General features: G+C 39.6%; 1 protein-coding gene across 4 annotated transcripts in view; it reads right to left on the bottom strand.

Annotated features, from left to right (window-relative positions):
- Positions 1-27958, bottom strand: part of NR3C2 (nuclear receptor subfamily 3 group C member 2) — a 317980-nt gene that overhangs the window by 37440 nt on the left and 252582 nt on the right. For 2 of the 4 annotated variants that reach the window (XM_069493151.1, XM_069493152.1), the window contains exons 5-6: positions 25272-25619; positions 23842-23986 (exon numbers count right to left, since the gene is read on the bottom strand). In XM_069493151.1, coding sequence (XP_069349252.1) covers positions 23842-23986; positions 25272-25619 — 493 coding nt within the window. The remainder of the gene's footprint in view (positions 1-23841; positions 23987-25271; positions 25620-27958) is intronic. The other 2 variants (XM_069493155.1, XM_069493154.1) reach the window with 1 other exon arrangement.

Below are 27958 nucleotides of genomic sequence, written 5' to 3' on the forward strand. Positions count from 1 at the left end.
GCAGGGCCCAGAGATGCACGGCCCATCAGCCCTTCAGTGTGCTGGCTTTGTGATACTGTAACTGTGTAACTTCTGAGACTCAAGCTTATCATATGTAAAATTTGAATACTAACAATAATTCCAATCTTTCAAGGATGTAGGAACCAAGTACATGAAAGTTCTTAAATTTATAAAAAACAGACTTAAACCTAAGGCATGAAACTATAAGAATTCTAGAAGAAGAAGTTGGAAAAACTCTTATAGACATCAGCCTAGGCAAAGAATTTATGAAGACAACCCCAAAAGCAATCACAGCAACAACAAAAATATATAAATGGGACATGAGTAAATTAAAAAGCTTCTGCACAGCCAAGAGAACATCAACAAGAGCAAATAGACAAGCTATAGAATGGGAGAAAATATTTGCATGCTGTACACCCAATAAAGGGCTGATAACCACAATCTACAAAGAACTCAAGAAAATCAGCAAGAAAACATCAAAAAAACCCCATTAAAAAGTGGGCAAAAGACATGAACAGAAGCTTCTCAAAAGAAGATAAACTAATGGCTAAAAAACATATGAAAAAATGCTCAACATCATTAATCATCAGGGAAATGTAAAACAAAACCACAATGAGATATCACCTAACTCCAGTGAAAATGGTTTTTATCAAAAAGTCCCACAACAACAGATGCTGGCACGGATGTGGAGAGAAACGAACATTTACACACTGTTAGTGGGACTGCAAACTAATACAGCCTCTATGGAAAGTAGTGTGGCGATACCTCAAAGAACTAAAAGCAGACCTACCATTTGATCCAGCAATCCCACTACTGGGTATTTACCCAGAGGAAAAAAAAAAGACATTATATAAGAAAGATACTTGCACTCTAATGTTTTATAAGCAGTACAATTCACGATTGCAAGATGTGGAAACAACCCAAGTGCCCATCAATACAGGAGTGGATTAATAAAATGTGGTATATGTAAACCATTGAATATTACTCAGCCACAAAAAATGATGAACTAATATCTTTTCTAACAACCCGGATGGAACTGGAGACCATCCTTTTAAGTGAAGTATTACAAGAATGGAAAAATAAACACCACATGTACTCAGTACTAAATTGGAACTAATAGATCAATACTCGTGCACATATAGTAGTAAAATTCAATGGAAATCAAGCAGGTGGTAGGGGGAGGAGGGGATGGGTATATTCACACATAACGGGTACAATATACACTATCTGGGTGATGGACACACTTATACCTTTGACTCAAACTGTACAAAAGCAATTCATGTAACCAAAATATTTGTACTCCTGTAATATCCTGAAATTTAAAAAAATGCTTCTTGAGAGACCAATGATCACTTTGGTTGAAACAAACCAAGAAAAAAATCAAACTCTTAAAATGACTTTTCAGGAAAACAATCCTATGTTATTATTATTTTAATATTTCTATATATAGGATTGTAAATCTAGGAAAAAACCAGAGGTAATACAGATTTTCAGAAGGTGAAAGTGACTTGCCTAGGGTAGAACATGAGAACTAAACACCTCCATGTCAAAGTGTTTCTGTTACCAGATGTGTTAACAAAACATCCACACACAGATAAAAGGTTAAAGAGAGTCCTCAGATTCCACTTGAAAACAGATTAGAACGTTAATGTGTGATAACATACCCCAAGAAAGCTTTTCTTGCCATTTCAGTATGAATAGCATCTCTTTTTAACTCTTTCATGAAGTATTACCTAAATAACCTGTCAGTCTTCCTGGCTACCACGTGTGAATTACCTACCATACACCACAGCTAAGTTTCTTCTTGCTAATTTGCACGACACCCTATGAGGAATTATCTTCATGTTCATGATGAGGAATTTTAAGTACACAATGAAGACAGGATCTAAACCCAGGTTTTTTACTTCAAAACCCATGCCTTTTCCTCTTTCCATGCTGCTGGCCTGAGTAATAGTTTTCAGCTCTTTTTTTCCAGAGTCATACAACTATAAAGAGATATTCATTCCCTCTTACGTTTTGTTGTTATAGTCACTCATTTGTTTATCCTTTGCTCCCCATTACGTGGTAAGATTTTGTGTTTTTGAATTCTGTTGCTGTTTCTACTGCATGAAATTGAGTTCTCTAAATGAAGAGTACTGAGTACTCAATATAGCTTGAAATTTCAAGAAAATAGGCCATCTTGAAAACACGTTTTACATCCCATCATTTTTGCATAACTAGATTAACTGTACAGAAATGGACATCCAAAGAAGTTGAAACAAGGGCAAGCTTTTGGGCATGATACTGGTATTAATTTTGTAATATTACTTCACAGAAATACTCTTTGCTACAAGCTTTTATTCATTTTATAATTTTACCTCATTTTGAATAGAATAATGTAAAAATATACTGACTACTTTGGGAAAGAGAAGCAAGTTTGTATAATGCTTCTATAAACCAAAAGTAAACACATGACCAAAAATCACCCTTGATCACTGGACTAATAAAAAGACGGAAAGAGTTTATTGAGGTAGGAAACATCCCTGTACTAAAGTGAACATCAGACCTGAATAAATGACAGGTGCTAGCCTCTACTTCTGAACTATGGACACTAATGTTTTTGCACATGTCATCCATATCCAAACATCCCATTTGTAGGAAAAGCATAAACTCTACTTTTGGATAAATATATACAACGGCCAATGTGGGCCTAGAGACCCAGTTCCAATTCTAAGGAGCTTGGGTTAAAATTATGAAAACAATAGTTCCAAAATATTTTTAAAGAAACATTTTAATTGTTTCATAAATTTGAAATTTTGTCAAACTAGGAAACCAATTTTATTTGTAGCTATAACTTCATCTGGTCCTCTCTTAGAACATCCATTATATCAAACTAAAATCGTATGATCATTTGGAAATAGTTTTAAAATATTAAATTAAAATCATCTAACTTCTCCAAATCTGTTTCACTTGGAACAAAAGTGAATAATTAGGAGTTAGAAAATATTTTTTTCCTTGTTTCTGAGAGAATTTTGGATTAGAAAAAGGGTTTAATTCCCAAATAACAGTGGGAATTAGAAAAAGCTCCATTAAAATCAGAGTGGGTAGGGCATTTACAATTTAAATTACTTGGATGCTGGCTAATTAAATTACTTAGCACCTAAACATTCTGAACAACTTTTTCACCAACAAGACCCATGCTATCTTGCCATCTTTACCTGTCAACAGTGTTGCCCTATTTCATATTATGAGAATAGTCCAATGAACCTATTGGCCAATGGCTGTCAGAGGGAACACTCCTGTTTTGGTATTTAGGTAGTGGTTCACCAAGACACTACTTAAAAAAATCAAAAAGCTTAGTCATTCAGTTACCTGGAAATCCATCTGGCAGCAGCTGACTTGGAAAATTATTGCTCCAAACTAAATGCAATCCTAGAATCATATTCATGTTCTACTTTGCTAGAAGTCAATATTTGATAATCCCAAACTAGAAAGCATTTCAGGCTACAGATACCTGCAGAACTCGGAGGCTCTAAGTATCAGTCTGAACACCTTCATGGACACCTCATGAGATGGCCATCTATGACAGCGAGAGCACAACCAAAGCTCTTCCACCTTTTAGCATCAAAATCTGTGGGATGGTTTGAACTTCCCATCCAACCACTCTAGGTTCTCATCAGCAACCTCCATTCTAAACTCCCTTGCACTGATCTTGTCAAGGGCTCAGTTGAGCTCACCTTTCAGGTGGCTAGATTTAAGGGCATGCCTACCACTCACTCCTTCATGGTTTCCAGAGGTGTTACCCCTGACATTCAGCCAGATCACTGGAAAATCACACAGGCAGGCCTCCAAGGCAGCACATTTTCCAGAGATATTATTTAACGTTATGCCTCTCCTGAACTCTGCCCCAAGAAACAGCCCTTTGTGGAAGATGCACCTCTTGCATCCTGCAAGACAGCTGCTAAGGATGGATTCCAGTTTTTGGTACTCATCATCCTTATAAAGACATATGTGATACAGTGCCCTTGAACTTTGGACCTGGGAAAAGCTTGTTTCCTAATGCTAACTTCCACTTACAGACTCTCTGCAAGAATTAAAAGCAGGGTATTGAAGAGATATTTGAACATCCATGTTACAGCACTATTCTTCACAATAGCCAACCCAAGTGTCCGCTGACAGATAAATGGATAAACAAAATGTGTTAAATACATACAATGGAAAATTAGCCTTAAAAAGAAAGGAAATTTCGACACAGGCTACAACATGGATGAACCTTTGTGATACTATGCTATGTGAAATATGCTAGTCACAAAAACACAAATACTACATGATTTCACTTATATGAGGGATCTAGAGTAGTCAAATTCATAGACACAGAAAGCTGAATGGTGGTTACCAGGGGCTTGGGAGGTGACAATAGGAAATTGTTATTTAATGGGTACAGAGTTTCAATTTTACAAGATAAAAAAGTTCTGGAGGCTGGCTGCATAACAATGTGATAATATTACTACTAAACAGTACACTTAAAAGGGTTAAAATGGTAAATTTTATGTTATGTGTATTTTATCATAACTAAAAATGTTTTGAAAATTAAAAAAAAAGAATCTTTGGAACCCACGATCTTACCTGCTATACTTTGCTAGCAATTAAGAAACTAAGATTTCTGTTTGATTATATAACTTGTCTTAGGGTTCAGGTATTTCATTATTTCTTTTTTTATAATATATAAAATATCTCTCTTCTTTATTTTCACAACTTGACTTTTGTATCTTGATAGATTTTTAGTCTTACTGGATCTGTGTTTTTATTGCAAGCTGCACCAAACGCTTTTCGAAAGCAGGAAGGGTAAAAATTCTTTACTAAACCATGATTTCAAAAAGCCACTCAAGAACAGTTCCACAAAGACCTGCCTGTTGTAGTTTTGGTACCCTTAAGAGGAAAGGAAAATAGAACTACCTTTATCATATCTTTCTCCTTTCATGAACTCACATTTAACTAATGTGATCCTTTTACATTGGCCGATTTTATAAATGCCAAAGCACAAGAGGTTCCCAACTCTTCCCCCTATGGGAAACTAGGAAAAGTACAATGACATTTTTTTCCCTAAGATCCTTTAGTAATATTGCACTAAACTGCACTCTGTCAACTAAACACCTTTTAGATATGTAAGACATGACTTTATTTAAGAAGGAACTGCAAAAAGAAACCTTTGAGACATTTCCCATTAGCCGTAGGATTAAACAGTGGGCAACTCTCACCATTCCGAAGTTCTGTCTGTCCCCTGTGTGGTAGGTTGCTTATCTTTCTATGACTGAGTTTTGTGTGATACATGGGTCCACAATTATGCGAGTGGGAAATAAATACCCGGCAGCAAACAGAAACAGGTAAATCCAACGGATTTCACAGACTCTGAGCTGTTCTTTTCTTTGTAGTTATAAACAAAACAAAGTGCTGCTCAATCAGGGCTGAACTTCCTCAAGTCTCTGGAATCTCAAGAAGAGGCCTCTCAATAAATATTTTTGCTAACATGCTATTTATGACTTTCAATACACTGCCTCTAGGAATGTGTGCGTGTGTGTCTCACGCTGGCAGAATGCAGGCAGCAATAGCGCCAGTCTCACAAGAGAGAGCTAAATAACTTCAGTAGTGTGGCGCACAACATAATCACAGCAGATCTGAAAGACCAGACCTTACATCTGATATACTGCAAACCATATCATTATGTTTGAATAAATCTAACATCTTGTTACATGGTCAGTGTAACAGATGGTCCATGTCTCAGGCTTGTTATTTTCCTAAGAAAAAGCAAACAGAAATAGTTTTTTTATTCCTTTCAAACCTTAATTAGAATAAAAATGACCTTGATTTGAACATTCAAATTATTCCAGTTTACTGTTTAACTTTTTTCAGTCTTACTAGATTTTTCCTTCATCGACCAACAAGATGTGTCTGTAGGAGGACGATTTTGCTAGTTGCGGCTCTGATGTCTGTTCATTTTTATAGCATTGACATAATTTGTTTACAACCAGGGTATAACTCAGCCATTAGGTCTAGGAGGTGCTTGAGAACGCTACTGTGCTTTGCCCCACAGGACTAATGCGATGGAGAGACTGGTGTCCCACTGGTCTCTATGACATTCATCTATTCTCTATTAATTTTACATGGTCAATTCTAGTAATACTTAAAAGTGAATTCAGTGTTTTGTTTGTCACCTTAACGGATGTTCTGTAAGGGATATGTTTTCACAGAACTGCCCTTGGACTTCAGCATCACACTTTCCACTGACATTAATGGATATTACACAGATCAGAACAACCTGTGACAATCCAAAAATCTAGAAGGGGCTTGGTTACATGGCAACCATAATTTACCACTGACAGTCCTAGAAGTCTGGAAAAATTTTTTTTTTTTTTACCATATATATAGTATTTTTTAAAACATTCCTTTGTATCAAAGATTTACACACACGCGTACACATATATAGAGAGAGTGTTAGCAGTTTCTTTTGGGTACAAGGATATATGTTTTTTTGGTAGAGGAAAGAAATCATGCAGCTATTTAACCCACTGTGAAAATTCAGATTTTAGATAAAGTTAAATTTGGGGTATCTGTGATAAATCACATTACAAAAATGTTTTGGCTTGGCCAAAGGTTTAATCTTAGTATTCCGTGAATTGTGAATTTCCCCAGGCAGGCAGTAACAATATAATTCGCTTTAAAAAAGTGATTTCTAAGCAACTTTTCAGGACTCTGCTTATTACATCCTGTGAGACACTCTTGTCCCCAAGACATGTGACTAGATACTCCACATTAAAATAAAGCAAGGAACGCACACGGCAACCTGAAGATCAGAGAAGAGTAACAGCTCACTGTATATGCTCTGTACCGACACGGGGGCTTTTGTACAGGCAAATACACGAACACTACTGGCATCTACTCCTACTGGAAGGCCCTTCTCCCACAGGTCCATCTAGCAGAAAGTCACTGGACATTTTTAGATTTAATAAACCAAATTTTTTGATTCTAGGGTTTGGTAAGGAAGTTTATATATGTCCTTGATAAAGGAGTAGGCTCATAGTTCTCGACTAGACTACAGTGATCTACTTATTCCAAGAAATTTTTTGGAAGGAAAGTCTAACTTCATTCAAAACAGTATTCTAGTATTTTAACCTAGGCATTCTAGTCTCAGAGCCTGCACTCTTTTTCACTGCTTCAGAATTGCTACGCATATAGAAAGGATACAAAAGAACAATATTTTCTAGTGAAAGATTTTTTTTTTTTTTTAAATATCAAGCCTCCTATTTGTAGGCAGTGTAGACTTTAATACTAATCTCTGGAGATTTGGAGATTTGATGGTATATGGATCTCAGATGGTTAAATATTACATAAGACAGAAAACCTTCAGTGAGCTATCATTGCTTCATACAAGGACATTTTGGGTAAAAACTTAAAGATATTATTTAATTCCAGTGTATGATCAGTTTCCTCACTTATATAAAGGGGCCATAAAAAGGCAGGATTCCTACTTGATAACTACTGAATTGCAAGAATGTGAACAGAGTTAATTGCTGATCTAGAAACGTTCCTAGACTATTGTTTGGGTAAAGGGTGACAGCTGATCACTTTGTCTTACTACTTTTTTGTGTCTGTTGCCTAGAAGCAGTGAGTGTTAAGGCTAACGCCTCCAAAATGTTAGCTCCCTGTGATTCCTGAGCAGGAAGGAGCCCAGTCCCCAGCCAAGCACAGGGCTCCTGGCACCTGCTAAGAGAAAGAGGTGAGTGTGACCCAAGCCCCTCCCTCACTGTGATGCTCTGCACAAAGAACAGGGGGAGGGAGGGTGTAAAGGAAGAGAAGCGGGCAGCCAGTTGGCAAACTGGCAGCAAGTTTCCTGCAACAATGAAAAGCAGCAGCAATGGTATGGTCTGAGTCTATCCCCGAAATGCATATGTTGACACTTAATCACCAATGTGATAGTGTTAAAAGGTGAGACCAGCAGGAGGTGATTATGTCATGAGGGCAGAGCCCTATAGATGGGGTTGGAGCCCTTATAAAAGGGCTTGAGGTGGGTGAGTTTGGCCCTTCCATCCCTCTGCCATGTTCTTTCCCTCCAGGACGCAGCAACAAGGCACAGTCCTAGAAGCAGAGAGCCGCCCTCCCCAGATGCCAAATCTGTTGGCGCCTTATTCTTGGACTTCCCAGCCTCCGTAACGTGAGAAATAAATTTTTTTTGTTTATAAATTACTCAGTCTCGAGTATTTTTGTTTTAGTGGCACAAATGAACTAAGACAAACAATCAGGAGGAAAAAATAATAAAGCCAAGTCACTCCTTCAAGAAATTTGTGGAAATGAAATTTCAATGATTTTTAACAGTAAGACTGGTGGAGCTGCAAGAAAAACTTTTCTATTTAGTGCAACCGTCCCAAAGAAAAGCGCACAAAAGTTCATACCGAAGTGAAAAAAGCAACTTTGTCCAATCGGTGTTCTTCTCTCTAGAAAAGTCTATAAAAGCCTTCTTAATTTCAAAGGTAAGACAATGGGATGGAGCATATTTATTGAATAAATGCAGTATTTGTTGATACTGTCGCACTGTGCACGAGAGATGGGGAGGGGCTACATAGCAAAAGGAAGGGGAGGAGAGAAGGTTAAGCAGAAACAGAAAGATAAGAAAAAAAGTGTCAGGGAGGGGAGAGACTAGTCCTGGGGAAGGCGGGGAAGGGTACAGCAGGGGAGACAGAACAGTGAGGAAACAAAAGGAGGGCAGGAAAGAAACAGCCCTCCATCCCAAAGTGTAAGCTCGTGGTTCTTCGTGCTTTGTGCTCTGACGGCTTCCACTCTGGACGGCAGAGACCCATGCTCTTCCCTGCTCAGGGACAGCTCCGCATGCCTGCATTGTGCGCCCTCTTCACCAGGCCCATGGAAATCCCAACCCTCTTTTAGCAGCTAACACAAGACTTTAAGCTACACAGTTCTGCCAGGCAGCTTTCTCTGGTCCCTGTAGTCCAAAAGAATCATTTTCTCTTTAAACTCCTGGAACACCCATCTAACAAAGCTTATTTGTCCGCTGTTATTTGCCTTCATCTTGTTAGGCCACTCGCTATGCATCCGTGTTTTATTTGTCCAATAACTCACCAACCACACTATCGAATTCAGAGCATGGAAATTTTGTCTTTCACTACATTGGATTCCTTACAACCACCATCACGGTGCTTTGCACATTACAGGTGTTCTCAATATTTATTATTGACTGGGGAAATGCTAGTCATTGTTCATAATCTTTTGGCTAAACAGTAAAAATAAAGAGATTTTAATCTCACTTCAGGGGGAGTGATTAGGATATTCATTTATAACATTGTTCTTGTCCTTGTTTTGTTTTTTTTAAATCTCATTCTAACCACAAGTTCCAATAACTATAAGAATAAGTTATCTTGGTAAAGTAGAACTATTTAATCATAACCACAGGAGGACAGGGGGGCCTTTGGGGACCGTCCCATCTTCACTGTTCTGCAGATGAGGGAAGACATATGCTATAACAAAAGCAGCATGAGCTTTGAGGGAAATTCTGAGCTCAAACCTGAGGCCCACCTCTCGGTGGCTGTGTGATCCTGGATGACTTACTATACTTTTCTGCCTGGGGCAGCTGCATCATTTATAAAATAGTGAGAATACAGCTGCCTTAAAATACGATTCTCTACAAATGAAATAACTCACGAAAGCATCAAGTACAGTACATGGCACGTGGTAGGCTCAGTGAGTATTTTGCTACTCAACTGAGAGCCTTTTAAGTACAGGGACTATGTTCTATTTAGTTTCGATTTTCTGGAGTCTGAAATATAGATTATTACATCTTTCCTGAATGAGGAAACAGAGATCCAGACCTTGAGTAAGGTTTCCCCAAGGCCAAGCAGAAGCGGAGTCTGGGTTAGGTTTTAAAATTAATCTAGGCCAGCAGTTCTCAAAGTGGGGTATGAGGACTCCAGGACGTCCCCAAAACCCTTTCAGGAGTCTGTAAAGTCCTTCTTTTTTTCCAACTACTTATCTGGGTAAGGCTGATTTTTTTTTTTTCACATACATTGTCCAAAACAACCTATCACAACAGACTGAATGTAAGAAGCAGATAAGAGAATGCAACTGTCTTCATTTAAGCCAGATTAAAGGTATTTGCAAAAAGGCACATGCTCGCTCGCTCTCTCTCACCCTTCCACCTTCTGCCATGAGATGACACAGCTAGAAGGCCCTCACCAGATGTGGCCCCTTGACCTTGGACTTCCCAGCCTCTAGAACTATAAGAAATAAATCTCTGATCTTTGTAAATTATCCGGTCTCAGGTATTCTGTTACAGTAGCAGAATATGGATTATGACAGCTGGTCAGTGAGAGCTCCAAATATATACAGTATTTGAAAACCATTACTAGGCTCCTAAGGTCTGCATGTAACTGCCCGAAAAACCAAACTCCACGGTTGATATAGAAGCCTTTATGTAGCTGAAAAATTCTGAGCTTTAGACTGAGAGACTTCTGGGTTCAAAATTTTGAGCCTTGCTCTCCTTGTCTTTAAAAGAGGAGACGTAATAACTGCCCACCTCACAGAGCTGTGAGGCTTACACAGGACAGAGTGTTGGAGACAGCGTTTAGCATGTCTTTCATCAGCTTTCAGCATCAGCTCAGAATCTTTCAAATCCCCCTCTGAACTACATGATTATCAGTTGTTTTTGCATTGCAGTGCCCATGGAAGTGGACAGTGACATACAGCTGCAGAGGACAGGAAGGGAGGAGTTTATAAACTGCTGACTGCATTGATTCTATTGAAGTGGTGTCTATTTCAAGGTCGAGGGGCACAGAGATGTCCCTGATGATGTTAGGCAAAGTCGCCACACCTGTAACTATGTATGTTAGCTTGGGCAACCCTCCTACCGCAGTGCTAATGATCCAAATGCACAGGTGTGCTTTAATAAGGAGGCTGAGGGTCTCCAAATATGACCTCCTTTTTTGTTTGTTTCCCTTCATCCTCTACTTCAGTGGTCACCAACTTTTTTGGCACCAGGGAACAGTTTAATGGAAGACAATTCTTCCATGGACTGAGGGGGGGATGGTTGCAGGATGATTCAAGTGCATTACATTTATTGTGCACTTGATTTCTATTATTATATTGTTATATTGTCACTTGCCACTCACTGATAGGGTTCTGATATGAGTCTGCAGGCAACTGATTTATTATGGTCTCTGTGCAGTCAGACTTCTCTGCTACTGATAATCTGTATTTGCAGCCATTCCCCAGTGCTAGCATCACCACCTCCGCTCCACCTCAGATCATCATGCATTAGATTCTCATAAGGAGCACAACCTAGATCCCTCGCATGCACAGTTTACAGTAGGGTTCGTGCTCCTATGAGAATCTAATGCCCTGCTGATCCGACAGGAGGTGGAGCTCAGGTGGTGATGTGAATGATGGGGAGCAGCTGTAAATACAGATGGAGCTTCACTCACTTGCCCGTAGTTCACCTCCTGCTGTGCAGCCCGGTTCCTAACAGGCCACAGACTGGTACTGGTCCATGGCCCGGGGGTTGGGGACTGTGGCTCTACCTGTTCCTTTCAGAAAAGTGTCAATTGTCAGAGCCCTCCAACACACAACCCTATTAAATTAGCTTGGGATCCATGGGGGAAGTAGTGAAGAATATAAAACAAAAGTCAACTCTCATGTGTGATACAATAAAAATGGATAACCATGTGGCTCAGTTCTGGTTCTAGGAGTGTCCAAAGACACAAGTTCAGAAAACACTTCACATATCAAGACACATTCAGATGTGTTCCCCTCCTTCAAGCCAGAGTGGTGCCACCAAAGCTTCTTGACACATCTTGTGACCTTTGTCACGGGAGGAACCCTGGAGCCCTCCTTAGTTTTATAACTGACTGATCCATTCCTTACCACCTGCCCCAATCTTGCAGTGAAATCACTGCATAAAAAACAACTTTTCTCTATCACATTTTCAATAAAAAAATTTACTCCAGTGATTTTATTTTATATTGAAAAGTATTTTTAGATGAAGGTACCAAAGCCCTTGAGCATGTTAACTCAGGTAAAAAGCAATATGCTAATATTAGCCACACTAAGCCTCTTAAAGGTAACTTATGATCTTAAACTGGTTTTGACTTTTATTCCAAAATGAAAAAATAGCTCTCTCTAGTTAGCCAGAATAAAGATTGGATATATTTCTTGCATCATAAGTACCCTATCTGATCCCAATATAGGTATAGCTTAAACTGTTCATTCCATTTGCAGCCTCATTTTTGTTTTGCTTTAATTTCATGCTATACTGGCAATTACTCAGCTTCATTAACTCCTTAGGAAATTTCTCAAGTACACTACAAGAAAAAGCATGCAAGAAATAGTAACATATATCAGTATTCTTCAAGTAAAATTAGAAAGAAGTCTACAAAAATGAATCCTGTTTATTAAGCTCACATGGTAAGCCCAGAAAAACATAAGGGAAATATAAGGGGAAACCCACATTAGGAACTTTGCTTCCAACCAATGTGCCAGAAAGAATACTGATTAACAAACCCAAAACAGTATTGAGTGCCAGTCACACATAAAGTATTTTGTTAGACACAAAATATGGAAAACTTAAAAAAGTATACTTTCTGTTTTCTAGTTTACAGCATATCTGGAGTAATAAACATACATGAACACAAAAAGTACCAAATGATCAATATAGAAAAAAAGTGCTGTAAAGAGTTCGGTGGTGGAAAAGCCTCCCTTGATGTCACCCTTTAACAGTAAGAGAAAGCATCACGGAGGAAGTATGCTTTGGGTTGGGCTTGCAGGAAGGAGAAGGAAAACGTTAGGAGCAAAGGCACAGAAGTGGAAAGACAAGACACCAAGGAAAGAGAAAGGTTAATTTGGCTGGTGCAGAGTTTATGCAGAAAGGCGGCTGGAAATCATGCTGGAAATAGCATTTTAAAATTAATTAGTTCATCAAGCACTCAAATAATGCCAGACAGTCTTCTAGGTTCTGGCAATGGAAAGGTAAACTAGAGAGGCCAGGCTCCTGCTCTCCCAGAGCCCAAATCGTGGGGACAGGAGACCTACTGCAGAGAGAACAGACGTGATGATATAAGCAGGAAGGGGCAGAGGGGTCGATCCTAGATCTGGTGGTCAGGCAAAATCTGTCTGAACAAGGAATATTTGGAGCCGAGACAAGAAAGTTTCTTTTTTTGTTTTGTCTTTGGTTTTGGTATCAGGGTGATGTAAGTCTTATAGAATAAGTTTGGAAGTATTTCCTTCTCCTTGATTTTTTGAAATAGTTTAAGTAGGATTGGTATTAACTCTTCTTTGAATGCAACAGAATTCAGCAGTGAAGGTATCGGGTCCTGGACTTTTCTTTGATGGGACACTTTTTATTACTGTCTCTATCTTGTCATTTGTTATTGGTTTATTCAGGTTTTTGATTTCTTCCTGGCTCAATCTTGATAGGTTGTATGTGTCTAGTAATTTATATATTTCTTCTGGGTTTCCAGCTTATTGGCATATAGTTGCTCATAGTAAGCTCGAATGAGCCTTTGGATTTCTGAGCTATCAGTTGTAATGTCTCCTTTTTCATCTCTGATTTTATTTATTTAGGCCTTCTCTCTCTGGCTAAAGGTGTGTTAATTTTGTTTATCTTTTTAAAAAACCAACTTTTTTTTTCATTAATCTTTTGTATTTTTTTATTTCAATTTCATTTATTTCTGCTGTGATCTATATCATTTTTTTTCTTGTACTAATTTTGGGTTTGGTTTGCTCTTTGTTTTCTAGCTCTTTGAGAGACGTCATCAGATTATTTATATGAAGCTTTTCTACTTTTCTGATACAGGCATTTATTGCTATAAACTTTCCTCTTATTACTGCTTCTGCTATATCCCATAGATTCTGATATATTGTGTTTTCATTTTCATTAGTTTTAAGTAATTTTAAAATCTCCTTTTAATCTCTTCATTGACCCACTGATCATTCAGAAGCATATTGTTCAATTTCCATGTGTTGGTATATTTTCCAATGTTCCTCTTATTATTAATTTCTAGTTTTATTCCATTGTGGTCAGAGAAAATATTTCATATGATTTCAATTTTTTTGTGGCCTAACATATGGTCTATCCCTCAGAATGATCCACGAGTTAAGATGTGTATTCTGCAGCTACTGGATGAAATGTTCTATAAATATCTGTCAGGTCTGTTTGAGGTACAGTGCAGGTTAAGTCCAATGTTTCTTTGTTGATTTTGTCTGGATGATCTGTCCAATGCTGAAAGTGGAGTGTTGAGGTCTCCAACAATTATTGTATTGGGGTCTATTTCTCTGTAGCTCTGATACTATTTGCTTTATATATTTGGGTGCTTCAGTGTTGGGTGCACATATATTTAGAATTGTTATAATCTCTTGCTGAATTGACCCTTTTATCGTTATATAATGACCTTGTCTCTTTTTACAGTTTTTGTCCTGAAATCTATTTTGTCTGATAGAAGTATAGCTACTCCTGATTTTTTTTCAGTTTCCATTTGCAAGGAAAATCTTTTTACATCCCTTTATTTTCAGTCTATGTGCATCTTTATAAGTGTGTTTCTTGCAGACAACATATGGTTAGCTCTTTTTTTAAAATCCATTCAGCCACTCAATGTCTTTTGATTGGAGAGTTTAGTCTATTTACATTCAATTATTGATAGGTAAGGACTTACTACTGACATATTATTATTTGATTTTTGGTTGTTTTGTGGTCCTCCTTTCCTTCTTTCCTCTCCTCCTTTGTTAAAGGTGATTTTCTCTGATAGTGTGTTTTAATTTCTTGCTTTTTATATCTTGTGTATCTGTTGTAGATTTTTTGATTTCTGGTCCTTCTCTGTGTTGTCTTGAAGTTCAGTGAGCTTTTTCAGGACAGCTATTTTGAATTGTCTGAAAGATCACCTATTTCCATCACTCCGAGATTGGTCACTGGTACCTTATTTAGTTCATTTGGTGAGGTCATATCTTCCTGGATGTTCCTGATGCTTGTCGATGTTTGTCAATGTCTGGGCATTGAAGAGTTAGGTATTTATTTTAATCTTCACAGTCAGGGCTTGTTTGAACCTGTCCTTCTTGGGAAGGCTTTCCAGATACTCAAAGGGAATTGAATGTTGTGGTCTAAAACTCTGGTCACTATAGTCATATCAGCACTGGGGGTGCCCTAAGCCCAGTAATCCTGTGATGCTTGGAGACTCCTGGTGGTACCACCTTGATGAGCTTTGGTAAGATACACGAGAATTCCCTGGATTACCAGGCAAAGTTTCTCACTCTCTTCCTTCACTCTCTGTGCTGGGCTGCTGGAATTGGGGGAGGAGTGACATGGGCACTCCCTCGTGGCCACCAGCGCCAGGTCACACCTGAAGCCAGCCCGGTCTCACCTAAAGCCAATGGTGACTGTTGCCTGGCTACAGTTTATTCAAAGCCCAAAGGCTCTTTAGTCATCAGGTGGTGAATCCTGCCAGGTCTGGGTCCTTCCCTTCAGGGTAGCACGTTCCCTTCTGGCCCAGAATGGGTCCAGAAATACCTTATAGGAACTAAAGCCTGGACTCAGGGGCTTCAAGAGTCTGCGTGGTACTTTATTTTACTGTGGCTGAGCTGGTACCCAAGTTGTATAACAAAGTCCTCTGAACTTTTGTCTTTCCTTTTGCTAAGTGGAAAAAGACTCCCTGAGCCTCACTGCCTGTAGCTGGGGCAGGGGTGACGCAGGCACTGGCTTGGCTGCCCCTGCTGGTGTCTCACTGGGTCATGTTCACCCCAAGTCCACTGGCTCGGAGCCAGCACAGCCACAGGAACTGCCCAGGGACTGCAATCTTTGCAGTCCAACTGCCTTAGGAATTTAGTCCAGGCTCCATGCTGCTTTTTGTCAACTGTTGGTGGGGCTAGCCACAACTTGGGATTTGGGGACGGGGGACACGATTTCCCTTGGCCGGACTCATCAAAATACTCCCTCCATGGGCACCAGTACAATTCTGCCCTGTGCTGTGCTCCCCTGTGGCAGGGCGGCCCTGGTTTTCAATGCCAAGTCCCACAATCACTTCATTCTCCCTTCCCCTGGGCACCCAGATTCTCTCTGCACTGGGTGTGTTGGTGCGGCACTGCCAGGGGACTGGGGAGGGGTGACGTAGGCAACCCAAGACCAGCTCTTCTGTCCTCTCCAGTGCCTCTTTCCTTGATACAATGTTAAAACCAGGTTGCAGGACAGCTCACCTGATCTTGGTTCTTCTGAAGGTGTTTGCTTGCGTGGATAGTTGTTGAATTTGATGTTCATGCGGAGGGAGGATCCCAGGGGGTTTCTGTTTGGCCCCCCCCACCCCAAGATTCTCTATCTTAAATGACTACAACCCTCCTCGGTGTTTCCACCCTTCTTAGGCGAGGGCAATCCCTCTCTTTTGCAAGCTCAATCCAGGGACTCCTCTCCATTGTGAGCAGGAGCTGAGGAGCAACATCAAAGCCGAGTTTCCCATTTCTTCCAGAACTTCTCTCCTCTCGCCACCTCTGCTGAAAGGTCTGGAAGTGACTTTTTGCTCCAATTCTAATTCTTATCACTACAATAGGTTGACAAAGAAGAAGAAATACTATTTCAAAAGGGGGCAGGGAGAGGAGGGAAGGAAATACCTCCTGTTTTGGGGACTGTATCTACCTTCCCTCTGTCCCCATACATGACTGAATGGCTACCTCTTGTTTGCAGCTTATAACACCTCCTTAAGCCCCACTGCACCCTGCCCTAGACCCCCTCTGCCTGGCCTCCTCCAGGTGGCAATACGGTTTCTATACACTCCTCCTATGCAAAAGAAAGATAATTCCATCCTGCGGTGCCTCTGCCTTTGCAGACAAGGATTGACCACGGTTCTGCTTAGGGTATTGCTCTCCTTTATTCAGGAGTCTGAAACTCAACTGTCTGCAAGGCCCAGGTAAGAGTGAACAGGGCCAGGCACACACCAGCCGGCAGCAGTGGGGTCTCTGATGAGCCGGGCAGCACCGGTGCCATCTCAAGGGCGAGCTGCTCCTCCCACCCAACAAACAAGATGGCCAGACCATGGCCCTCCAGCTGCTGGGACGAGGCCTGGGTTTTCAGAAGGTCCAACGGAAAAAATAAGGCACAGAAGGAGGATTTTTTTTCTTTTAAAGTTTATTCTCTCGTACTTACCCAGAAGTAAGAAAAAATGGAAATCTCAGAAGCCTGCTGGGTTTTCAATGATAGGAAAAGAGGTGTCTGTGGGGTGGGGAAGAAGGAGAGAGAGATGGAAGGTAGGAGGAAGGGAATGGGAGAAGGAGAGAAGGGAAGGAGAAGGCAGGGAAGGGAGAAGAGAAGAGGTTCAGACCCTGGAAATGTCACAGAATAGTTTCCCAGTGAGCCCAGGGGAAGAAAGACATCCTAATTTGAAAGAAGCAGAAAGGGAGGTGAGCTCGGCTGGGGGGAGGTGGGAGGGAAGCAGAGGGAGTCAATAGAGAGGAAGTTGAGGTTCATCCCACTTCCCCTGGCTCCTCTCATCAGAACTCCTGTCCCTCTTCCATCACTGACCCTGACCCCGCTGCAGCTCAGGGCCAGGCACAGAAGTCACCTCTAGTGGCTCAGGAGTATCAGTCACTCCCTGGGGCACGGCAAGGGTTGCCACATTGTAACTCTGACCACCCTTGGCCTCCCTGGGATACTCTGATCCCAGCCTCCACGACAGTGAGACAGACTTTGGAACCACAGCCCTTTTCGAAGCCAGGCCTGGCCTCCTGGAACTTCGGAATGTGAGGCACAGAGGGACCTTACTGGCACTGTGTCACTGGCAGAGTGGGTTGCAGAGAGCCCACGCTGAGGACAACCGGACTATGCCAGCATATGGTCCCAGCACCTGGGAACACAAAGGGACGGCCCCGTGAAAACATGAGAGGAAACAACTGGCGACAACTTAGCTGTCTACTTTTCTAACGGCGCTGCCATCGCACAGCCAGTGCTTAAGACACAGGATGGTGTGGGCTGAACTCACCTCCACCCTCAGCAAGACGCTCACAGAGGCTCAGGGAGTGGCACAAAGACTCAGCCTCTCTCTTACTCTCACCAGCAGTCTCTGAACCCAAATAATAAAAGGTTCAGACCACGGGCTACTACGTGAGACAGTATAAACATGCCTTTAATATACTTTTAATTTTAAAATATTGGCCAAGACAGAAAAGAGAATGGAACGCTGAACCTTCATTCCAGAAATTAAAAAAAAAAAAAAAAATTGAAAAAAAAAAGTCATTACAGGCTTCAGTGGGAGTTTTAATATGTGTATTGAATTGATAAGAAATTTGAATACTTGCAGCGATCTGTAGCAATATATGATAAGCTATTTCAAGGTAATATTGAATAATTAATCATTTAATATATATTTGAAAAGTTTTGAGTTTATAATAAGAAAAGTTCTATGTTAATTTAAAGTATTAACGCCTATCTTTATCCCAATGTTTAATAAAACATGGGAAAGAATGTTTCCTTTATTATTTCTCACTTCCTGCCATTCCCCCATCTCCAATGATTCCAATACAGGAGGAGAAGATCTTTGGGGACTGTCAGATCTGTTTCACAGTTGAAGGCAAACACAAATGATCAACTATTAAAGTTTCATTCCTGTTTTAAAGATAGCAAGAACCCCGTTCATGAAAACCACACATCCCCATATCATACTTCTTTATCATAAGCTTCATCCTCATAACTAGAGATGTAAATTTAGAAAGCCCCTTCCAGACTGATTAATAGATGATTTGGTTCATTTGTTCAATAATACAGTAATTCAGCCAATATTTATGGAGTACCTGCTATGACTGAGGCACAGTGTCAGGTGCTGGAAACTCAAACGTGACCAAGACAGTCAATGACTTTAAGAAGGAGAAACCAGTGAAAGGAGGGAGGGATTGGGACTCCTAAAAAACAGCTGGTGATGCCAGGTGGGAGGGGGAGTAAGCAGCCCGGGGCTGGAAGGAGAGTGAGGGAGGACCACATTCGCGCAGTCTTCCCTCAAGTGAACAGCATCATTGCTCCCTGCACCGTGGTGGAAGGCCCTGGGAGCGCAGGCTCAGAGAAGGTGTAGGGATGTGTTCAGAAGACAGGAATGTATAAGGTGCTGGCAGGCAATGGGTCAGGCACGCTTTGAGTTTCCTATTTCCCATCTAGCTGGGATCACAACAGCATTGAACATGGTCAGTCACATCTTCTTCCTTAGAGCCCTTGCTTTCCTTGGGATCCATGACACAATACTCTTCCTCCAACTGCTACCTCCAAGTTCAAAATCTGTGTATTCACCCAGGACATCACTTTGCACTTCTGACCTGTACAAACAACTGTCTATTTAATATCTCATCTTGGATAATCTTTCAAAGCAATTCAGTCCTAACGTGTTTGAAGCTGGCCTCAAGCTCCCCCTTCCCCTGCCCTTCCAAATCCTGGTCTTCTTCCTTTGTTCCCTATCACAGTGAGTGGCATCAAATCCTTCCTGGCACTTAAGACAGAGGCTTGAATGTCTTTCTAGATACCTATTTCTTCCATTCCTCCAATCCTTACCAATATTCAACCGCTTCCAATGTCTGTTGATTCCACCTTACAGTATCACCTGGATTTCCATCTCAGCCACCTGTCTGGGCTCCCAGAATCTGCTCTGACTCACTTCCAGGCTCTTCTCCATCCTGCATTCAGATAGATCTTTTCAAGAAGTAAATCTGGAAATGTTACCCCAGCATTTAGAACACTTCAATGGCTTTCCCATTTCTCTTAAAATAAAGAACCAAGTCCCTAAATTGGCTGTCAAAATTCACACACCTAGTCTCTTGCTCCCCTCCAATCTCCCCCAGCTCCTGAGCATCCCTGGTGCTCCAGCCACACTATCCTGCTCTCAGTTCACTGAAGGACCCACGTTCCTTCCTGCCACTGGGCCTTTGCACACGCTGGGCTGTCAGCCTAGATTGACTTTCTTCCTCCTGTACTTCTTCACCTATTTGATACCAGCTTAATCATTCCCAGGGAAGTCTTTCCTGACCAGATCAATCCCTCCCATTAACTGCTCTCAAAGCACTTTTCCTTTCAATACCTATCACAATTATATTTTACTTAGAGGATTCTGATTAATTTCTGTTTCCCCATTAGACTGTATGTTCTATGAGATAGGAACTAGGTCTCCTTTTTTTCCTCTCACTGTTTTAAAACCACTGCTTAGAATACTGACAACAGTTAAATATTCCTTGAATAAGTGCAAGATGAGGCATGCACATGCATTGGGCCATCCTCTGTAACAGTGATTTCCCTAAAAAATACCGGGTCTATCACAGTAACCTGTGATAGAGCTAGTACATAAAGCTCTATATATCAATGTGATTTGACCAAAAGGCCTTATGTTGTTTCCAATTCTTTCTTGGAAGAGGTACCCACTCTGCCCCCTTAAAAAATACAACTTTGCCCTGATTTTTCTATTTGAGAGAAAACCCTACAGAAATCTTGATTGGGTTGGGTCAAAAGTTTTAAGAACAGAAAACAAAATTTCCATTCTAATAATTATAAAATAACATTCAACTATTCATAATATTAGACAGCAGTTATCTTTTGCTGTTTCCATTTTATCTGTATCTATTTAATATATTTTCTAGAACAGACAAATGCACACAAAGCTTCTGTAGCCTTTTCTTTTTAAGGTTTCCTCTTTTTACTTATTTCCAAAACCTTTTAATGACATTAATTTTCCTAGGCTTTCAATATAAGGTACTTTCCCCTAAGTTTCATTTGTTAAAAAAGATTCTTACAATTCTGTACTTTGTTTGGAATCCTTTATGCTCAGATGCTTACACACAATTAAAAATTAATAGATGACACCAAAAGCAAAGGCAACCAGACCAAAAAAAAAAAAAAATAGATAAGTTTGACTTCATTAGAATTAAAAATGTGCATCAAAGTATACTTTCAAGAGAGTAAAAAGACACCCCATGGAATGGGAGAAAATATTTACAGACCATCTATCTGATTAGGGTTTAATATCCAGAATATATTAACAACTACTATAACTCAAGAACAAAAAGACAAACAATTTAAAAATGGGCAAAGGACTTAAATGGACATTTCTACAAAGAAGATGTGCAAGTGACCAAGAAGCATATGAAAAGACATCCAATATCACTAGTTATTAGGGAAATGTAAATGAAGACCATAATGAGACACCACTTCACACCTACTAGGAAGGCTGTTAAAACAAAAAAAGGAAAAAAAGTGTTGGTGAGGCTGTGGAGAAATTAGAACCCTTGAACACTGCTTGTGGGAATGTAAAATAGTGCAATGCTGCGGAAGGCAGTTTGGTGGCTCCTCAAAAAGTTAAACATAGAGTTACCATGTGCCCCAGCTATGCCACTCCTATGTATGTACCTAAAAGCAGGGTCTGGGAGAGACATCTGTCCATCCCCGTTCACAGCAGCATTACTCTCAATAGTCCAAGGTGGAAACAACCCAAGTGCCCGTCCACAGATGACTGGATAAACAAAATGTGGTCAGTTCTTTTTATTTGCTACAGTTACGTTGTATAAAATCACAGCAAACACTCAATCAGCAGATATGGAACTGTTGCTCCTAGGGAAAATGCAGGATTACGGTCCTTCGAGCCTCTGGTCACAACATTTTCATCAACTGATCTATTCCTGTTCTTGTTTTTTGTGTGTTTCTCTTTAAGGACATCTTATTAAATGCATATTGTCAATTCCTTAATGCTGAACTCACAGCCAACAGCGCTCTAACTCACGCTTGAAGGAAGCTTCTCCAGCACACGTTTTCTCTGCGGGGCACCTCACAGCCTTCCTGAGCTCTCGAACACTAGCCAGGACTCAGCACCCTGCTTGGGGGCCATTTTAAACAGTGAAATTACCGACAAAAAGCACAAAGATGCAAGAAACGTGGCACTAAGCAGAATGTGAAAAGGATGCTTGTTTGTGGTGTGAGAGCTGAAACAAGAAGGCAGAGCAGCTCCTTGTCTGATGTCAACTGAAATGAGCTCTCTGGGCCACCCAAATTGTTTGCTTCTCTGTACATGACTGTGAGTGACCATGACTATGCTGTGGGTATTGACTTTGGGGTTACAAATAAATGCAGCAAGTAGGTAAATTTGCAAATGCAGAATCTGCGAATAATGAGCATTGACTCTAGATACATATAATGGAATATTATTCTACCATAAAAAAGGGATGGAATTCTAACCCATGGTACAATATGGATAAACACAGAAAACGTTAGGTTCAGTGAAATAAGCCAGACACAAAAGGATAAATGTTGTATGATTCTACTCATGTTAAATATCTAGGATAGACAAATTCATAGATTAATGATTACCAGGGATCTAAGAGAGGAGGGAATGGGGAGCTATGGTGGAATGGGTTCAGAGTTTCTGTTTGGGACGATGAAAAAGTATTGGATATGGATAGTGGTGATGGCTGCACAACAATATGAATGTCATTAATGTCACTGAACCATATGTTTAAATATGGCAAATTTCATGTTATATAAATTTTATGACAAAAAATAGAATGTACTAAAAAAGATTAAATGAATTGTTTTAATCTTCTGTTATAAAACAAAATCAAATGCCAATACACTGTTGGCACTAACAGAGATTCTTATTTACTTACACTTCCTTTTAAAACAAGGACCTGCCTTAATATGTTTTTTCTTTTGGTTTGCAGAACGTCTTTAAAGACAGGTTTGCTATTTAGTAATACAGCTAATTATTGAAGAATACAAGTAAATTAAAACGTGTATTTCAGTTGTTTGGCTTTAGTTCATGCTTTTGATGAAAATTGACGCAGTACTGCAATTACATGTTCTGACTAATTGCCAAAAGAAGGGCCACCTTGCGAATCAACAACTGATGTTCCTAATTTATGTTTGGAATAAAATTGTCTTTGTGGTACATCGCATTTGAGTGAACTGGTACTCTTAGGTAAATTTCTACTGGTACTATTGGAGTATCTTGGCACTAGGTATCTACTTCTAATATTTTGCATTACTTTTCCCTCTTTTTATCACCAACTTATTTCTCATCTGCCTCCTTCCCTACTGAAACCCCTATTTTCATATCTCTAGAGAGAGCCATCTGTTAGAATGTGGCTGTGGTTACTATCATAATTCAAATGTTCCTTTTTAAGTATTTCTTGACCCAGCAATTACAAAGAAGCACTGCTAGATAGAAGCATAAATGAAATGCGCTAATGTGGAATGCAAACAGCATTAAGACATAAACTTAAAGTGGGAAGGAATTCATGGCCAAAGAGAAATCTATTACTATTCTTTTAATCTTTTAAAATGCATCATGAAACTAAAAATGTCTCACTACAGAATAACATTTTGCCTTCTTTTATGATGGCAAAGAAGGGTAATTATGATTGTCATGAAAACACATTGAGCAGCTGTATACTGTTAACAAAAGAACCATTATATGATGCTCATAAAAACTGGCACTTTATACATTCACATTTCCTAGAAATTAGATAGTCTTCCCAACTGGAGTAGATACCCAAAGAGACTGTTTTCTATTAATTGTGGCTTTGTACCAGTCAAATTTTCAGAGCCAATTGGATCGTCTTTCTTTTGAGACATTTCCCACATACTATTATGTGGGATTTATATCTATAATATACTGATTTTATATATACTCAGAAGTGCACAGTATAATGTTGCAAAGTAATTTTTAAAGTCATCAAAAATCTATACATTTTTAACTTTAAAAAAATGCCAGTATCAATAGATTCTTTCACAAACATGCATTTAGAAATTATTTTTTAAAAAACATAACAAATAACTGCAGTTTAGTTTATGAAGGCTAATTAATAGGTACTTACTCATTAAAGACTAGGTCTGGTGCAAAATAGAGAAATTGGCTGTTCGTATGTTTGTACGATCTCCAGCTCAAGGCAAATGATGATAGACACATCCAAGAATACTGGATTAGGGTAATTTGGTCCTCAAGAGGCAAGTTTTTAAATCCTGAAGAATAAAACAATTAATCACAGAAATACACTTAGCATTTAAGTACATGCCAGGAAGGAGCTTCTTAAGTCAACCCCAAACAGCCACCTTACTCTAATAAACTCCAATCAATTCAACAGTCATTACGAAGCACCCACATACCTGACCCTGTTCCACGTTTCATTTTAAATTCACCCCAAATTCCCCATGAGGCTGAACTGCTAGGGCAAACTAAAACCGGAGGGTTCAGTGTTTCTATGTGGATGACAGCCTAAAATCCTAGGTTAGACTGAGAGAATTTGTATTAACTTTTAAAATTTGCTTCATCCCACCTATAATTAATAACACTAAAATAAAGGATAATTTAACAACTGCCAACAGCTGCCTACCTGCAGTAATGGTGGAAGATTTTCATTTTGTTGAGTTTGTGGTGCTTAAAAAATATTATTCCTTGCTTCCCATAGCCAGGCATAATACTAGACTTTGACAAAGTTCCGCAGTAGAATAGAAATCCTTGGCACCTACCCTCCCCTCTCCGACAGACTCCCTTTCGGGTCCTCCAGCCTTCTTTCGGTCCTTTTCTCACCCCCTATTTTCCCAGTGGCATCATGTCATTTTTCCATCTGCAGAATTTCACCGCTTCTTCAAAGCTTCTTCTTTGAAGAAGCTTCTTTCCCCAAGCTTTGTCCTTCTGGCTACTGGTTGACCCCAGGTGATCTAAGCAATGGCTTTAGATTAATAGACGGGGACAACGGGATAACAATTCTAAGTGATGTTCCTGTAGATCAAGAGGGGCCTGATGAATAAAACCCTTTAACAGAAAAAATATGACTAAAACGGGAATTTCAAGGACAATTTAAAGGGTGCTGGTAAGGTGACATTTTTTAGACAGAGGGGATTTTTAGGGTCTCTTACAACTGACTTGCTAAGCCTTGGCTTACCTGGTATCTGCTTAGATTAACCCGGGTTACAAACTGCTAACAATGGGCTCAACTTGTGCTTCCACAAACAGAATGTATTTCATCTTATTAACATTTAGGGGATGAAATTTCCCATTTCAATCATCAACATAAGAAAGGCATCTGTTATTTTAACAATAGAATCCTTAACCCGACATTCTCAGAAGAAATGAGCACGTTAACCAGAGTCTCCCCGTACACTCGAACAATTTGGTATCAATTGAAAAATCTGGTATCAGTATTTAATAGAAAGCTGTCTCCAAGTGCACCGCTGGCCACGGCGAAGCCTGCTGCCCCGACTTGTCTAACTCAGGACGCGGCCGTGGGAGGAGAGGCGATCCTACCTGGAAGTACCTTTGCCCACTTCACGACTTGAATCATCTGTTTGCCTGCCAAGCGGTTGAGCGTGGAGAGCAGATTTTCGGCTGTGTCTGGTTTGGAGCTGTCGTAGCCCGCGTACACGATTTCGGGTTCAATGCTTTCGAGGAGCATGGCGGGGGAGGGCGTGAGAGCCCGAGAAATTGTGGAAAGCTGAGGGACCAGTGCTGTGTTGACCGAGGGCTCTTTCGCCGGGGCGATGTACGTCGTCCCTTCCTCGGGGCTCTGGGGGGGTGGCGGTGGGGGCGGCGGCTGCTGCTGTGGCTGTTCCTCATGAATCCCTTTTAACTTTCCCAACTTCTTTGACTTTCGAGCTATTAAAAAAAAAATCAAATGAGAGGAGCAAATTAAAATTATGTTTGAAATATATTACGTGAGATAACTTACAATTAAATATTGACATATTGGTTAAAGCATGCTTTTCTTCTAAACAGGTCTTGTTATGCCAATAGAAGTATTATCTTTTTTAAGTATCTTTTTTAAATAATTCAGAGAAAGCCTACAAAGCCCGATTATTACTACTCTGGATATCAGGAGAACAAATTCCTCCCTCTTTTCATTTATCCTACAAATCTTCAGTGCTTGTCTCCTCTACGCAAGACATGGCATAAGCTGCATTAGGAGCCCAGCTAATATTTTCAATATAATCAAGCTTTAGCTTTTCCTCAACAAGAGTTCAGCCTAGTGAGAGAGGAGCTGAGAAATGTACCACGAAACTGTACTGCAGTGCAGATAGAGCTAGGTACCGTGATAAAAACGAAAACAGCTAAAATGTACTGAACGCTTACTGATACCAGGCACTATTATAAATGCTTTCTATAAATTAACCAATTTATCAATTTTATGAGTAGGTACTATTATGATTCTCATTTTAGAATAAGGAAATGGAGACCAGAGAGGTTAAGAAATCTATCTAAGCTCACACAGCTAGTATATGTGAAACAGAGCTCAGAGGAAGGGTAAATTATTTCATATCCTAATGTGATGGGCGGTGGATGTGTAGATGGATAGACAATTGGGAAGACAGATGAATGAGAGAATGGACTAAAAAGAAAAAGAGAGCTTAGAAGGGCCAAATTGTGCTTAGGTCTGTGATAATAACTTACTTTGCAATTGTAAGGTTTTCAATGTATTTAAAAATTCTTGAGGAAACCTTCTGCTTAATCCTAACATATATGAGGAATTTACAGGATACAAATTTAACAGAGAGTAAGACTACGCTACACCGATTAACCTGATTAAAAAAAATCATTTGTGTTTACAATTACAGCCATTAATATTTATCACATTCATTACAGAAAAAGTTAATTCAGAGAAAAGATAAACCATCATCCAACAACAGATTAAATATTGGCACTAGGCTTAAAAGAGGAATAAGACATAATTTTTGCCTTTACTGAGTTTAAGATTAACAAAACAGTTTTCAAATCTCAGTAATTAATTTATAGACTGTCTCCTTTAATAAAAGATTTGAGGCAGAAAAGTCTGACTTTCTGAATTGTCCCACTGAAAAGCAGATGCATCGTACTCATGTACGGTAATGGGAAGCGCTGGCCTAGGACTGCTCAGCAGTGATGGGTGGATTCTAGGCAACCAAGATACTTCCAATGAATGAACAAGAGAACCCACGAAAAAATAATCAGCAAAGTGCCTCAAAAACTACACAAAACAGAAGGAGAAAAAAAGAACCAAACACCTATACAATCCAAAATGCTGGTCAGCTGATGACTCCCTAGGAGCCTGAGAAAATCCTCAACAGCATTCTTCAGTCATTTGGGCAGTTAGACAGCCGGAACTGCTTCCCTGTCACCAACTCTTTCCTAAGCCTCAAATGATTAATCTGTAAAATGGGGATGATAATGTTCCCCTCTCTTATGTCACAGAGGACTAAGTGGGTGTGACAAAAATACGTTAGAAATTATTATAATACTAACATCTGAAATAGTATTTCATTATCACTTTCATTCTTTCCCATAATTTTATGAATACTAAAAATATTCTAGTACATTAAAATGTCCTCATCCTTCGTAAGACTACATCTGATGATAAGCATAATTTAATTGACTAGAAACAGCCAACGGTGATATTTTCAAATTTTATTAAAAGTGATATTTGCTTGCAAATTAATGATAAAACTCATATTTGTTTTAGGCTGTAGGTCTCCACTGCTGTGTTTATTCTCATGGCTGGCTTAAGGTCAATGCTATGAAATACCATGAAGAATATTTAATATCTTCTCTAGCACTTACACAAAAGGCTGTGGTCTGTAGCATAAACCTACCAAGTAGATTATCAATATCACATTTAGCATTAATACATTTGACTTTACGCTGTGATTTTGTGAAGACATGCGAGATACTCAGAATTGAGTAATAATCTATATTTACTTAAGTAATTCAAGGTCATAAATATTTTCAGTGTGCAGATTCTTCAGCCAATTGTATTTACCCAGTATCTTTTCTAAACGCACTGGGAGTGCAGTTACCTAAATAATTATATCATTCAAAGTAACATTTCTAAACGGCCTGAAAATTTTATGCTGTTCTTCTAATACATGCTATATTCTAAAATTTTGGGTCTTTGAAGCTGGTGGCAATGTCTTATGTATTCTTATAACATTAAATCCCTTCCCATGATGCTTATGGGTCCTTCA

The sequence above is a fragment of the Eulemur rufifrons genome, chromosome 18 (assembly GCF_041146395.1).
Source record: "Eulemur rufifrons isolate Redbay chromosome 18, OSU_ERuf_1, whole genome shotgun sequence".
In the NCBI taxonomy this organism is placed as follows: domain Eukaryota; kingdom Metazoa; phylum Chordata; class Mammalia; order Primates; family Lemuridae; genus Eulemur; species Eulemur rufifrons.